The sequence below is a fragment of the Rosa chinensis genome, chromosome 5 (genome assembly GCF_002994745.2).
Source record: "Rosa chinensis cultivar Old Blush chromosome 5, RchiOBHm-V2, whole genome shotgun sequence".
Lineage (NCBI taxonomy): Eukaryota > Viridiplantae > Streptophyta > Magnoliopsida > Rosales > Rosaceae > Rosa > Rosa chinensis.
The window spans coordinates 2,400,046-2,414,724 of record NC_037092.1 but is presented as its reverse complement, the minus strand read 5'-3'; the positions used below and the strand labels follow the sequence as shown (position 1 = coordinate 2,414,724).

At 39.0% G+C, this 14,679-nt stretch overlaps 2 protein-coding genes across 2 annotated transcripts; one reads left to right on the top strand and one right to left on the bottom strand.

The window, feature by feature from the left end:
- Nucleotides 1-1,895: 1,895 nt before the first annotated feature.
- LOC112201621 lies at nt 1,896-9,755 on the bottom strand. Its single transcript, XM_040519493.1, has 3 exons — nt 9,383-9,755; nt 8,740-8,879; nt 1,896-2,154 (listed from the first exon to the last, which is right to left on the bottom strand). Exons 1-3 carry the CDS (start codon nt 9,575-9,577, stop codon nt 1,896-1,898), a joined length of 594 nt encoding a protein of 197 aa, XP_040375427.1. The 5' UTR covers nt 9,578-9,755.
- Nucleotides 9,756-10,448: 693 nt separating this feature from the next.
- LOC112201874 (late embryogenesis abundant protein At1g64065) lies at nt 10,449-11,012 on the top strand. The gene has a single exon (XM_024342798.1). The coding sequence runs from the start codon at nt 10,449-10,451 to the stop codon at nt 11,010-11,012; it is 564 nt and encodes a 187-aa protein (XP_024198566.1).
- The last annotated feature ends 3,667 nt before the right edge of the window (nt 11,013-14,679 follow it).

Below are 14,679 nucleotides of genomic sequence, written 5' to 3'. Positions count from 1 at the left end.
ACTCAACCCTTATTCTTCATTATCTCCGTGATCCTCACCTTGTTCCTTGGAGTTTAGGTGTTGCTTCGAGTAATTGCTTGCACCTTATTTCACAAATGCATTTTCGGTCTTCTCATATTTTTAGGGAGGGCAATCAAGTGGCTGATGCTCTTGTAAATATTGGTTTGTCCTTGGCAGGCATGACATGGTAGGATGATCCTCCTCCTTCTATCCGTCAATATTGTCAGCGAGATGAACTTGGTCTCCCAAATTTTTCGAATATATTAAGTTAATTGTATTGCTTCTAATGTTTTTCTTTTGATTGTTTGTGAGGGAGGTCTTGTTCTTCCTCTTTGGTTGTAAATCTTTTCTACTGCTTATAATGAATTGGGGTTGGAGATCGAGTATATTCTCTTCCGCCCCTGTTCTAACCTATATATATATATATATGAGTGCGGATGTCGATGCTTCTAGTCCGTTCAGGCGCCGATGGCACCGCGGGTCTTGCGGGACGGAGGCTAGAGGTCAATCTTGACCTTCTTGCTGGTGGACTCGCCAGCTACCAGTTTGCAGTCGCTGCCCAGAACCTTGAAGTTTCAGGTGAGGTCACTGCCCAGAACCTTCGACCTCGATCTCCATGGTGAAGCGGTCTGGAATGCCCTTGGTCTCCGTCCTGCAAGACCTGCGCCGCCGTTGGCACCTGAACGGAGCAGATGCTATGGAGCAGAAGCATGGACGAGCGCGGACGTCCGTCTCAAAACGGACCTGTGTGTCTATATATATCAATATAGTATTGGTTTAAGTAGTAAATGAGTAAGTAGTGATGAGGAATGATGGAGAGTTGTGTTAAGACTAGGTAACTTGCCCGCGTGATGCCGCAGGTTTCCATTTTTTTTAACTTAAATGTATGCATATTATAAAAGCCGGTGTTTTAACAGGACATGCATATTGACATATTTCTAAAATGTAAGTTGGGATTTAACGAAGCTGTTGTATTTACATTTTTTTAAAAAAAAAGCATAATCTAACCAAAGCTTTTCTTTATGTATAAATTACAAAAGTCGTTAGTTATCACCAAAATATCCTATACTTATACTTCGCACCAATTACTCTACCTCGCTTCTTCAGATGTGTCATTTGGTTCATTTGCTGTTGATGCCTCTCCTGTGTTGATGAGCAGTTCATTTGTTTTTGGATGAGATGGGCTGCCATGGACTGCCACTGCAATATTGGATAGCAAAAGTAACTAAAATGAATGAAGCTGCAGATGGTACTTCATCTTGAATATGATGAAAGAATAAAATGCAGAAAACAGCAACCTATGAACAATGTTCTAAAAAACGGCCTAGGCGGCGCCTAGGCGCTAGGCGGCAAGAAACCGCTCTGATTTTGGCCTAGGCGTTTCCCTTAGGCGCTGGGCTACTAGGCGGGCTAGGCGGTGGTGCTAGGCGGGGACTAGGCGGTCATAAACCCTAATTTATCATATATTTTGACTATTTTTATATTTATAATTAATTTTTAGACTTTAAATATTGTCATTTATATTATTATATGTCATTAAAATAATTTAAAATTAAAAAAAAAAAACCGCCTAGTCCCCGCCTAGGCCCCTAGGCGCTAGTCCCTGGGTCACCGCCCGACTAGCGCCTAGCGTTTTTTAGAACCTTGCCTATGAAATATAGTATTGGTGAAGATATTACGAACTATAGTATGAGGCAGTACCTCGAACTAACATATATATGTGATAAGATATTTCTTTGTTCGGATCCAAGCAGGAATGATAAAGAAGATAACAAATATCATGGATAATAGACACATATTGATCTTTACATTCACTAATTTAAATACCATTTTTAAGAACCTCTAAAGTGAATGGCATAATAAAATTCATTTTAGATGAGAAACAAAGTTGCAATCTAGTAACAGAAGCAAAGTAATGAAACAATTATGCGCAGTTCTATGTAATGTCTGAAAATATAAGTTAGGAATTTTGAATTTTTGCTTTGTGTAATGAAACAATTATGTTCTGGGCATGTCAGCAGCTCACTTTGTGGCTTTCTCCTCATTTGCTTGAGTATGAGGGGCATGAGGCATGATAGCCTCATTTGCTTGAAGCATGTGGGGCATACTGCATAATACCAACCATCTTCATAGACGAACCTGGTCAATGTAGCTCTGCAAAAGACCAATTTGTCCTGATTTAGCATTGAGATATATAGGATGATAGGAATGTGAATACATACTTGTTTAAAATCAGATGACAATAAGGAATGTTAAATTGGGAATATTATGTAAGGAACAAATGAAAAAAGAAGGTAGTTGAAAGGTGCTGATGGCACAAATAAGCAGCTCAAAAAAATGGAAAAAAATTACACGATGGAAATCGAAAAAAATGGTAATCAAATATCTTAGCTACTTTCTTCTACTTTCTCTCAGAAGAAAAACGAATTGAATATAAATGAAAAGTGAAATTTCACAAATTATATGGCAGCCAATAAGCTGAAAACTTCGGGAGACTACAACATATTTTTATCAAATCTGGTGCACCATCATTAACAATCAGACGCAAAATGAAGTATATGTTGAAGGATGTCGACATAGTGTGCCTCTACAAACTAGGGTTTAGAATTGTAATAGGAAAGTGTTATAGGTATTCAATTGTATTCGGATTCTCTTACCTTTTGTATACCTTGTAACTCCCTATATAAGGTCTCCTATTATCAATAATAAATATACAATTCTATTCTCCTACAACACGTTATCAGCACGAGTTCTAACCCTAGCTTCAAAAAAAGAAAAAAACCCTAGAAGAAAAAAAAAAACCTTTTTCTTCTCTGCCGCCAACCCAAAACAAAACAAAAAAAAAATCTCTCCAGCCTCAGACTCACCTCACCGGCCGAACCTCTCCAGCAGTACCTGCAAACCCAGCAACCCAGCCCGGTCGGTCTCCTCCCCAGCGCCCCCTCGCCTAGACGCCGCGCACCACTGCTGCCCCGCAACACGTTCCGACCTCCCTGCACAGCCCCGTGCTACTCACCCTGCAGCTCCGCACACCAGCCTCACCCCAGCAGCCTAGCCGCAGCCTCCAGCCCCTGCACGCCTGCCTGCATCCATCCCTGCATCGCAAGCTCACTGCAGCAGCCCTCCTCCGCATAGCCCAGCAGCCCTCCACCCTGCAGCAGTCCTCCGCATAGCCCAGCAGCCCCCCGCAGCGAAAGAAAAAAAACTCAGAAAACAGAGAGAAGAAGAAGAAGACCGAAGGAAAAGGAAGAAAAAAGAAAGAAAAAAAAGGAAGAAAAGAAAAGGGGACCCCGGTTGGGCCCGAAAAAAAAATAAAAATAAAAATAAAAAAAAAAAAGGAGGAAGAAGGAAAAAAAAAAAAAAAGGAGAAGGGCTGGGCCAGAAAAAAAAAAAAAAAAAAAAAAAGGAGGAAGAAAAAAAGGGAAGGGAGAAGGGCAGCCCACTAACTGCCAATTTCCGACCACATTCCAGCAATCCTATTTTAGCTACACGTCTGCATCAACACGCGCGTGTATAAAGAATCGTGAAGCAAAGCTTTAAATTATCAAGTAAGTTTTTACGATTAAAGTTCCTGCTTTATTGTATTTAAATTCCTTTTATTTTATGCAAATATTGGAATATATGTTGCCAAATAATTTTGATATTTACAAAGAAGAATTGTGGGGATTCACGCTTAACGAACTAATAGTGTTCGTATGAACTAAGTTCATAATTAAACGAACTAAGAGTGTTCGTGTGAACTAAGAGCGTTCACAATGCTTGGACTAAAAGCGTCCGTAAGCATCAAATTGTGACCATATTAAAAAATCATTGTTTGGTCTAATCCAAAAGAGATTCTTGGAAATTGATTTCTTGGTAGCATAGCTCGGAAATCTTATTGTTTTAGTTTTCGTGGAAGTTTAACTCCGAAACTAATATATCTTCTCTTCTTATTTTCATGATGTCGAATGAACCTAGACTCGACTTTCCCATGCTTGACTCAACAAGCTCGGATTACCACAGTTGGGTAACCGATGTTGAGAACCATCTCACTTCAAAGGGAATATTACCCATAATCCAGGCACCTAACCTGGATCTTGTATTCGTGTAAACACCTACAAAGCATGCTCAAGCAGTTATCTTGATGCGACGCCATATGGATAAGGCACTCAGATTGGAGTATATGTCGATCAAGAATGCAAGAGAGCTATGGGTAGCGCTAGAAGAGCGCTTTGGCAATGTCCAAGATTCCCTCCTCCCTGACTTGAAGGTTCAATGGAACAACCTGCGCTTTGCTGATTTCAAGTTTGTTGCTGAATATAATTCATAAGCTCTTCGCTTACAGTCCATGTTGAGGTTTTGTGGACAACCTGTCACAGAGCAAGAGCTAATTGAGAAAACTCTCTCCACCTTCCCCGTTTCAGCCATTGTGGTATCAAAGCAATACCGTACTGAAGTCAATGCTGGACGGATCACGAGGTTTCATCAGCTTATCAATGTTATATCTGTAGCTGAGAAACATGATAACATTCTCGTGAGGAATTATAATTCAAGGCCCATTGGAACTAAGAGCGTTCATGAGGCGAATTATAATGCACCCAAAGGAGGGCGCAAGGAGCGGTACCCTAAGAATGGGGGACATGAGGGACGTATGGTCCCATATAACCGCCCTAACCAGGAAGGAAACCGCAAGTTTGGTGCGGATACACGTGGTGGTAATGCCACACGTGGGAGAGGAGGTCGTGGTATCCCTAGCCGTAATGGTGGCTCAATGGGTCGTGGTGGTGGCACCAACCCTCCTAGGGAACGCCCGCAACGTGCACAACGTGCACCTCAATTAAAGAGAGGCAACCACAATGATGAGTGTCATCGATGTGGATCAATTGAGCATTGGTTCAAGCAATGCAAGGCAAGCGAGGAACTAGCTGAAAGATACAGGGCATATAGGGACCTGAGAGAGCAAGAAGTGTACCTTGCAGAAGAAGAAGAAGATGGTGGAGATGTCAATCTCACCATAGAGGACTTCAAAGCTGAAGATGAAGTGCACAAGGATGCAGCAGACTTTGATTAGATTAGTCCTTTTATTTTTCCAAGAACTTTTGTAATGGCAATTTGCCTTAGTCAATAAATGACAATTGTATTAACTCTTTCTTATGTGGCGGACCCAATAAAATGTGATGTCTAGGAAAGTCATTGAGATTATTGGTACTTAAGAGAGCCTTACTCCACCAACATCTCTATCTACTTTCCTGGTCATATTTGATTGGAGTTACCAAACGGATAGAGTGATTACAATGTGTCTTACTTTGCTTTTATTTTGGATTAGATTTTGGAAACTTTGATGTAATCATTGGCTATTAATAAAGTGTCAATTCTTTTACTTAATGTCTTGGACATACCTTAATTCGAACTTTATTATATAAGAGCCAATGGTTTTCATGTGGAAACACATTATGAGAATGGACAGAGTTCCTTTGCATCACCTCTAATGACTACGGACATAAACGAGTATTAGAGAAACTTATGTGTCGCTCTAGTGGGTTGTATGCAACCACTATTTGAGTTATTGAATCCAACTATGTCATGAGAGACGACTTATGGGATTTTGGCACATATAGGCTTTGACATGATGATCCGTGTATTAAAGACTTTACACGGACATCCATTTTCAGAACGAAGAAAAGTAAGAACCAAGAATTGGTTCGAGGAGCTGCACATGCGCCTCATGGCGCCATGATTGTGCAAAGACAGGCCATACATGGCCAGCGCCGCCTACCCCCTGCGGCAAATACATGGCATTGACGCCATAAACTCCTCTCTCTACTTCTCAAGTCTATTGTGACATTATGGCTTAACCAAAACCTTCATTGGTTGATTATAAAGCCCATGTTTTGTTCTGTAAAGCCTGTTATTTAGGATTGAGACCATCCTATGCAAAGGAGATTGAGGAAATAATTTCATTCTTACAAAGAATCCAAGGGAATTCTATGGATTTGATCAACCAACTTGCGGACCGTATAGATGTTTTATGGTGTTGGTTGATACGCAAACACGCTGGTCACGTGTTGTACCATTATCCACTCGTAATGCTGCTTATACTACACTCCTAGTACATAACATATGGCTACGGGCTCACTACCCAGATCATCCCATTCAGTCAATTTGCCTTGATAATGCTAGAAAGTTTACATCGAAAATTTTCGATGACTATTGCATATCATTGGGTATTGATATCAAGTATCATATTCCCATGTACACACCCAATTGGTCTCGCGGAAAAGCCACCATTAAATGACTACGATGGTAGCCCGGACATTGGTAATGCGCACCAATATTTCCGCTTGGGTTATGCAATATCACATGCAGCTATGCTAATTCGTCTACGACTCATAGCAGCCACTCAACTTTTATTTGCGTTACAGCTAGTGACTGGGTTCGAGTTTAATATCTCGTATTTATGCATATTTGAGTGTGCGGTTCATGTGCCAATTGCGTCGCCACAGAGCATCAACATGAGTCATTGCAACGAATGCATATATATATATTTGTTGGACATGAGTCTCCAACTATAAGTCCGCTATGTAGAACCCTTGACAGGCGATCTCTATTTCGCTGGATTTGCGAATTGTCACTTTGATGAGACAGTCTTCCCGTCGTTAGGGGGAGATTAGAATGTCAATGTTCAACAGGAACGACAGGAATTGTCGTGGTCTGTCCCCACTATGTCTCATGTTGATCCCCTAAAAGTGACGAGATCACATATAACTGCTGCAAACATGCCTGCAAGGATTGATGTCCCCACAAGAGGACACGGTGCCACCCAGAGAAGATGGGTACTGCACCACTACCATGGATGGTAGTATGGTGACGCCACAAAGGTGGCATAATGGCGTCATAGGCCATGGGTTCCGCTAGAGAGAGTAGGAGACCCATAGGTTCGATGGATTCTCGCCCTAAGAAGAGAGCGAGTTTGGCACAACTTGATCCATTGATCATTGATACTCAAAATCCATCTCATGAGAATATTTGGATTGTGGTTATGTCTAAGAGACATCGTTGGGGGACGCCTCAATGTTAGAACCAATTCCTGAGAATATAGAGATCTCTACGAACTACACTAGTGTACATGAGGACGTGGAATTATTGAGACCAATGACATCGAACCTTACTCCGTTGAAGAATGCCAACGTAGAGAAAATTGGCCTAAATGGAAAGATGCGATCCAGGTTGAATTGGATTCACTAACGAAGAGGAATGATTTCGGGCTTGAGATGCCAACACCTCCTAACATAAAACCTATTGACATTAATAGGTCTTCGTTAGATAGTGTGATGAGAAAAAGAGATGGCAATCTCACCTTATGGCGCAAGGTTTCTCACAACGCCCTGGAATCGACTACGGGAAGACATATTCTCTCGTAATGGATGTCATTGCACTCCACTATATTGTCAGTTTGGTAGTTTCCAAATAACTGAACATGCAGCTTACGAATGTGGTCACTACGTATCTTTATGGGGATCTAGATACGGAATATAATGAAGGTTCTTATGGACTTTATTTACCCAAGTCAAGTGGCTCTAGACTACGGAGCGCATTTGCAACGAGGTTGAAATGCTCACTAAAATGACTACTTGATTGGGAAGGGATATGATGAACTATGTCCACGCGTTTCCATGACAAGTTCCGGATTTGCAATTGTCTCGGTTTATATTGATAAACATAATTGGAACCCTTGAGAGTTAAGGGAAACCGCTGAACACCTGAAATCCGAGTTTGAGAGGAAGGACCTTGGGAGAACATGGTTTTGTCTAGATTCAGAACTTGTATACCGTGTCAATAGACATTTTTGATAAAGTCAAAGATGCACCATGGTTGTCCGTAGTCCTAGCCCTAAAAGGGATCTGTTTAGTCCCAGGGATGATGACGAAGAAGTGTTAATAGCAGAAGTGCTTACTTATGTACAATAGGCGCATTATTGTACTTAGCACAATACAAGACCGGACACCTCAATTATTATGAACTTGTTGGCTAGAAATAGCCCCGCGCCAACGCAACTCCATTAGATTGGTATAAAGACAATCTTTCGATATTTGAGAGGTACGATTGATATGGGCTTGTTCTATCCCTACAGAGAAAAGAGATGACGGAAGTGTGGGATAGGACCCCACAAGGCAAAATGCCACCTTCTGTGCTCCTCCTCCCCTCCATCAAAATGACAACAAGCATTTCTAAATATTGAAGTGAACCAAATCTGATCAGAGGATAATGTAGCGGACTTATTTACTAAGTCGTTACCAAAATCTACCTTCGAGAAACATGTGAAGAGCATCGGATTGAGAAAGTTATCCAAACTCCCATGATTGTAGCAATCAAGGGGAGATATTGACATCAGGGTGAGGCATGATGTCTACATGTTCGATCTCGAAGAGTGAAGGACGTGTTGTGCTCTTTTTGTCCTTCGACCAGGGTTATTTTTGTCCCACAGGGTTTTTGTTACCTGGCAAGGTTTTTAACGAGGCAACAATCAAAGCGTCATCACCAAGTTTGAGCGGCACAAGGGGGAGTGTTGAAGGATGTCGACATAGTGTGCCTCTACAAACTAGGGTTTAGAATTGTAATAGGAAATGTTATAGGTATTCAATTGTATTCGGATTCTCTTACCTTTTGTATACCTTGTAACTCCCTATATAAGGGCTCCTATTATCAATAATAAATATACAATTCTATTCTCCTACAACAGTATATTAACAGAGCTATTACCTAAGCGGGAAACTCTGACCACAAATGAATCTAATTTTCACCACAATGAACCAAGTATAAAACTTGATGAAGTTTGCTTTATTAGAGGCAGAATTAATTTCCATAAAGTCTGTCAAAGCATGCTCAAAACACCTGTTTTCCTGAAAAAATAACCATGTCACTGCATCAATGCAAAAACAGATATAGTGTATATAAGAAGTAAAAGTGCAAACCATCAAATCAAATTGCATTTGATAAAGGTTTTACTTGTGTTCTGTACAGATCAATAGAAAACTAAGCACTTGGGTAAAGGAAATGCTGAAAAGGTGTATCATGCATCTTACAATTTTTTCAATTACACACAGGAAACTGTTCTACATAAAGTTGCGTCTCACCATTTCCCAACTACTTAGAGCTCACAGTTAATCACACGCACATTGTTTAAACATATAATCCTAGAAAACTACTTACATCCGGGAAATTTACAGGTTCCAAAATTCACTTTTTGTTATATATTTCTAATATTAACTACTTGCAAGTTAAAGCAGTAGATGTAAAGTACATTAGTCTAAAGACTTAAACAAAGGAAACTATGAGCATTAAGTAATTAACAGTTGAGATTGTTCACCATATATAAGTGGGATTAAGGATGTTTAATTCCGACAGTCTTTTTCTCCACAGCTTCCAACTCCTCAGGACTCATGAGTTGCTTGGGCAGAGGTGACGTGATATTCTTTCCACCGCACGTTAAAACAGCTTGAATTTTGAATGAAGACACCAACAAAATTGTATTTCTCAAACATGGTCTCGATCTAAAACAATGAATCAAGCCAAAATCATTAGAGGCCAACAACTGCATGTACTGAATGTACACATAAATTTACCAAACTAAGCTAGCTACTGCCTACTATTGATATCGCAAAAACAGACCACATTTTCACGGTTCTTTGAGGGATTGAGAGGAGGGTCTGTGAGTAATATATGGCATTCAGTAGTTATAATATCAAGATTGTTGATTGCCAAAAACAATCAAAGGCAGCAAGAAATTTACTTTTAGTTAATGCATATGGTCCCTGCAGACATGACCCATACATATCATCCCAGTTTTGCACATCAACTATTTGAGAGAAACTTTAGCACCATAGACTACAACACGACAACTTTGTCAACTGATGAGTAAATCATAATCAATTAACCCACTTGAATGGAAAAAATTACCTGAATTATCCGAAAATATTTTAAGAACTGCAATTTATCATTAGAGGCCAACTTTGTCAACTGATGAGTAAATCATTAGAGGCCAATTAGTGTAATTTAATTGGGAGGTAGGGGTAAAATGGTAAAATCACTCAGACTGGTTATTATTCATCTGGTGCTAGATCCCCAAAAGAAAGTGAGTTGGACTCTCTCATATGACCCAGAACTTGTCACCCCTTTTCATATATGGGCCAATCGAATACAGAAAACAACAACAAAAACAACCCCTTGCGCGCTAAACAATTGAAAACAATTTAACCGTATTTCAAGTTTCATTGTTACACACTCGGATCCAATATTTTGTCCTCCAGTCAATAATATATGCACCTCAAATTAAACTATACGGCCTCTTTTCTTGTTTACATCATAACGACCTTGTATATAACAATGTTGCGACAATGTGAAATAAAATATTTGCAACTTCAATCAATCATAACCCCAAAATCAAATTACACAATCCTTATCCCTTTGTCATGGCTTCTCACAGGGGCTGGAAAATCTGTGCTACTGTTACCGGCATTCTCTTCATCACCATCTTAGTGGTTTTAGTCGTTCTGTTCCTTACAGTCTTGAAGATCAAAGAACCTGACATTGTGGCGAGGCCGGTTAATCTAGAAAGCTATGAAGTGGTGGTCTTTCCGGCGATAAAGTTTAATGTATCAATCGGAATTTTGATCACAGTGAAAAATAGAAACTATGGAAGCTTCAAGTATGACAATAGCACAGCTCTTATCAGTTATCGTGGCAAAGTTATCGCTGTAACTCCACTGAAAGATGGTACGATCCCATCTCACAGGAAGTTTAACATCACGGCTTCTATGGATATATTAGCAGACAAACTGCTATTTGATTCAAACTTCCTAAGAGACTTGCGTGCCGGGGTACTCAATTTTACTTCACACACCACAGTGCATGGGAAGGGGAGCTTGTTGAAGATCTTTCATAAAAAGGCTACTAGTAATACCGATTGTAACATCTCTATCATTGTTGCATCTCAGAGCGTCGATTCCGCTTGCACAACCTCGATCAATTTTTAGTAATGTTTACTTGGTTGGTATGAATATCTATGCAGTTTAAAAATATGTTATCCATCGTATTGTTATTCTTGATTACATATAGCTTGCCAAATAAATGGTTAATAGGCTTAACAATACTATTTGAATTTGAGCACTATTATTCATCTTGAGCAATGCATTTATTTTCTGGCCTTCGTTTTTAGGATTTTCTGATGTCCATTCACCCGATTCTTGCCGTGGGAGTAAAGAAAGTTGCTGTATTGCTTTCAATTTTCATTATTAGATGAATTCCTACTATAAAATATGGTGTAAATTTATTCCAAAGCACCTGTCTTTCAACTCCCACGCTATAGTCCATTTAGATTCGATGGCAGTTTCAGGATCGTACGACCTAAATCAAGCTACTAAGTTGATCGAACAAAATTGCACACTTTGTAAATTATGTGTAAATATTAATGCGAAACAACGTTATTGAAAATTTCAAGTACATGATATATATACACACACACACACTACAGATCCTATCAGAGCGAGGTTAGGGTTTAGGGTCACTTTTCGGTTTCATATCTACATTTCGACCGTTCAGGTTTTAGGTACTAATGTATAGATCATCTATGTAAAATTTCAGTCAAATTGATGGTCGTTAAGGCATTGATAAACTGCCTTAAATCTAGTACGGTCCATGTTGGACAGATTTAGTTCATCTATTGGTTTGAACGGGTTGGATACCTTATAGATAATCAATTTGGCTGAAATTTTGCAGAGATGATTTATACATTAGTACCTAAAAACTGAACGGTTGAGATGTGGATATGAGACCGAAAAGTGACCATAAACTCTAACTTCGCTCTGGATATGATCTATATATATATATATATATATATATATATATATATATTGGAATATTTATTTCTCGGGAGATCTGTTGCTTGCTTTTATACAAGCTAGCCTATAATGATCAATACATTTGCTGTAGCAAGCAGATCAAAGAAGAAAAGGATTTTCATTAATGTAGCTAGGCCCCAGTTGATCGGTGACATGTGCTTTAAACAAACATCAATCAAAAAGAAAATTTTGTGACCCACGATATTTCATTTTTCTGAAATGAGAAATGTATATATTGAATGCAAATGCCATTGAGTTGAATATATAATATGGTGGGCGAACATTTAAAACAAGCATAATGAATTAATTCAATGTTGTTCAATTCATAAATACTTGTGTGCTATATTGTCAACAAATGACCTGCCACAGCTAATACATGATAAATTAATCGATCCATCCTACATTTTCTGAAAGTGTTCTTGCTCGAGTTTAGGTTATTCTTAACTCGATAATATCAATGAGCTTAAACTCCTTTAAAGCATGCATGCATTATGCGCGTTTGATAATAGCTAGACTCAATCCAGGCGGTTTTGCTGTTACAAATTTTAAATTTTTTTTTTTATTGGTCAATCACACGGTGTCCTCAAATGCTTTTTAGGTCCAGAAATTAATCCGTGCTCGGGAGATCTTAACAGAACACTTCCTCCTCCATGGTCACCAAGAATATATTGAAATTTAACTCTAATAAGAGTCGGCGAGATTCGAACCCAGGTGTGAGGGTTCCACACCTGGAGGCTCCTACAAACTCGACCACCTGTGGTGGTTACATATTTTCTTCTTTATTCCAAGCTATAAAAAGTATTAATTACGAGAGATCCGGATCCTCTCATTGGCTCCTTTCTGTCTTTAGTTATCCTTGGCTTTAAATCCCATGCGTCCGCTCAATATTTAAAGGTGGATTAGTGCTCCACGTGAGCGTACAACACTAAAAAGATGACCAAAATTGACTTTTCAAGACCAAAAGACGTTTATTTCTCTATTTTCTCCGTTTATCTCTTCTCCTTCATTGTTCCCAACCTTTCTTCTCTCTTATCTTTCACATCAACTACACGAGGCTTCATCAACAGAAGTACAGAATCGACTGCACCCACCCAAAAACTACCACTTAACATCCAAATTAACCCTCTTCTGTAGAACCTTCTATAGAATCCAATAGCTTAATCTTACACCAAAAATTGATAACTATAATCTCGAATTCTGTTTCAATTTCTTAAACTCGATCAGTCTCATTCAACTTAAATATGAAATCATAACTAACCATCTACCCTAACCCTTTTATAGAATCCAATAGCAACCCAATAATAGCTTAATCATGCTAGCTAGATTATAAAGTAAAGAAATTTGAAACCCCAAACTGAATGTAGAAAAATCGAACCTGGTGGTCAGAAAAATCCAATAGCTGCAGGTATATATGAATGCTGGGTATCAAGAAAAATTTTCAATTCGATTGAACATTTGGAGGACATTGAAACGAATTGAAGCTGCCTCCTTGGTCTCATTCGCAGATCTAAGTTGCTGACAGAACTGATATACATGAACATCGAACTCTCATCTGAATACTCCTTCCTTTACGTGTAGTTTTCAATTTTTTCTAAAACAAAATGGGTTAGAATCTTCTATCAAGATTTACCCATTGCTTTTTTTTTTTTTTTGTTGCATATAGATTTTACACCCATTGGCTGTGCAATCAAATACGGAAATCTGGAGTTACTTGAATAGGCCACCTTATGATGATAATAACGAGATATAAAGGGAGCGAAACCAAGGAGAAGAGGTGGCAACTACTTTGATGTGATTGCAACTTGATTACTCTAGTTGTTGATAATGAAACTGGCAGAACTCTCGACGTGAAGCAGAAGATGCAGAAGAGATGACGAAGAAGATAACGGAAGAAATATTAAAACAAACGGAGGATTGTATTGAAAATCGAAACTTTAATAGTTAAGTGATGATGTGGAGCACTAATCCACCTTTAAATATTGAATGAACGCATAGGATTTAAAGGAAAGGATAACCAAAGACAGGAATGAGCCAAGGCGGTCTTATGAGACTCCTAAGAAAAAGGCGGGCATGTATTTAGGATCCCGGCCCCCCAAGTGGATGATTCTACAGTTTTCTCCTAGTAGCTAGCTTGGTTGGAAAATAAGGAAAAAGATAAAATGATGAGAGACGAATTAAGAAACCCCTGCCCTCTATCCCACTTCTCCTTCTGTCATTCATTATACCAAACATGGTATTAAAGTTTCCATCTTTTTCTTTCTTTCCAAGTTTCCATTGTTTTTCATCTACATTGAGCAAATAAATATAAGGGTGAAGTTAATGACCATGCTCAAATTCGAGTCATGAATGAAAGGGCATAATCAAGTTATGGCCTGCGATGAGAAGGCGACTGTGTTTCGACTTTCAACGAGAAAAAGCTCAATTTCAAACAAGGGTAACAACTTTTGTTCCTTTTTCTTCCCTGGGATCAAAGGTCGGTGTCCTTAAGTCTGCCCTAAAGTTGAAAGGTACAAATGACTGTGAAGGACAAGATCGATCACCTTCTGTTTTGCTTTCATAGAAAGAAGAAAAGTTAGTAAATTCTTGAAAATGATTACCCGCAAAAAAAAAAAATAATAATAATGAGGGCTAGCTTTTCCTTGACTGTTGACATCAATAACGTAATCATGATAGTACAGCATAATAAATACATGAATATGTTTCACAATACTTATAAAAGTGCGATGATTTGATGCATCCCAGTTAGATGTTTTTCTATGCAAGAAACAAACAAAAATAAGTTCAAACTAAAGTGTGACGGGAC

What these genes read in the sequence shown, in the direction of transcription:
- LOC112201874 (XM_024342798.1), top strand. Translation starts at nt 10,449, where the DNA reads ATGGCTTCTCACAGGGGCTGGAAAATCTGTGCTACTGTTACCGGCATT.
- LOC112201621 (XM_040519493.1), bottom strand. Translation starts at nt 9,577, where the DNA reads ATGCAGTTGTTGGCCTCTAATGATTTTGGCTTGATTCATTGTTTTAGA. An exon ending in AAGCTGTGGAGAAAAAGACT is followed by an intron (nt 8,880 to 9,382) that starts GTCGGAATTAAA and finishes TTATTTTTTCAG; the next exon opens with GAAAACAGGTGTTTTGAGCA. An exon ending in GGTCAGAGTTTCCCGCTTAG is followed by an intron (nt 2,155 to 8,739) that starts GTAATAGCTCTG and finishes GGTCTTTTGCAG; the next exon opens with AGCTACATTGACCAGGTTCG.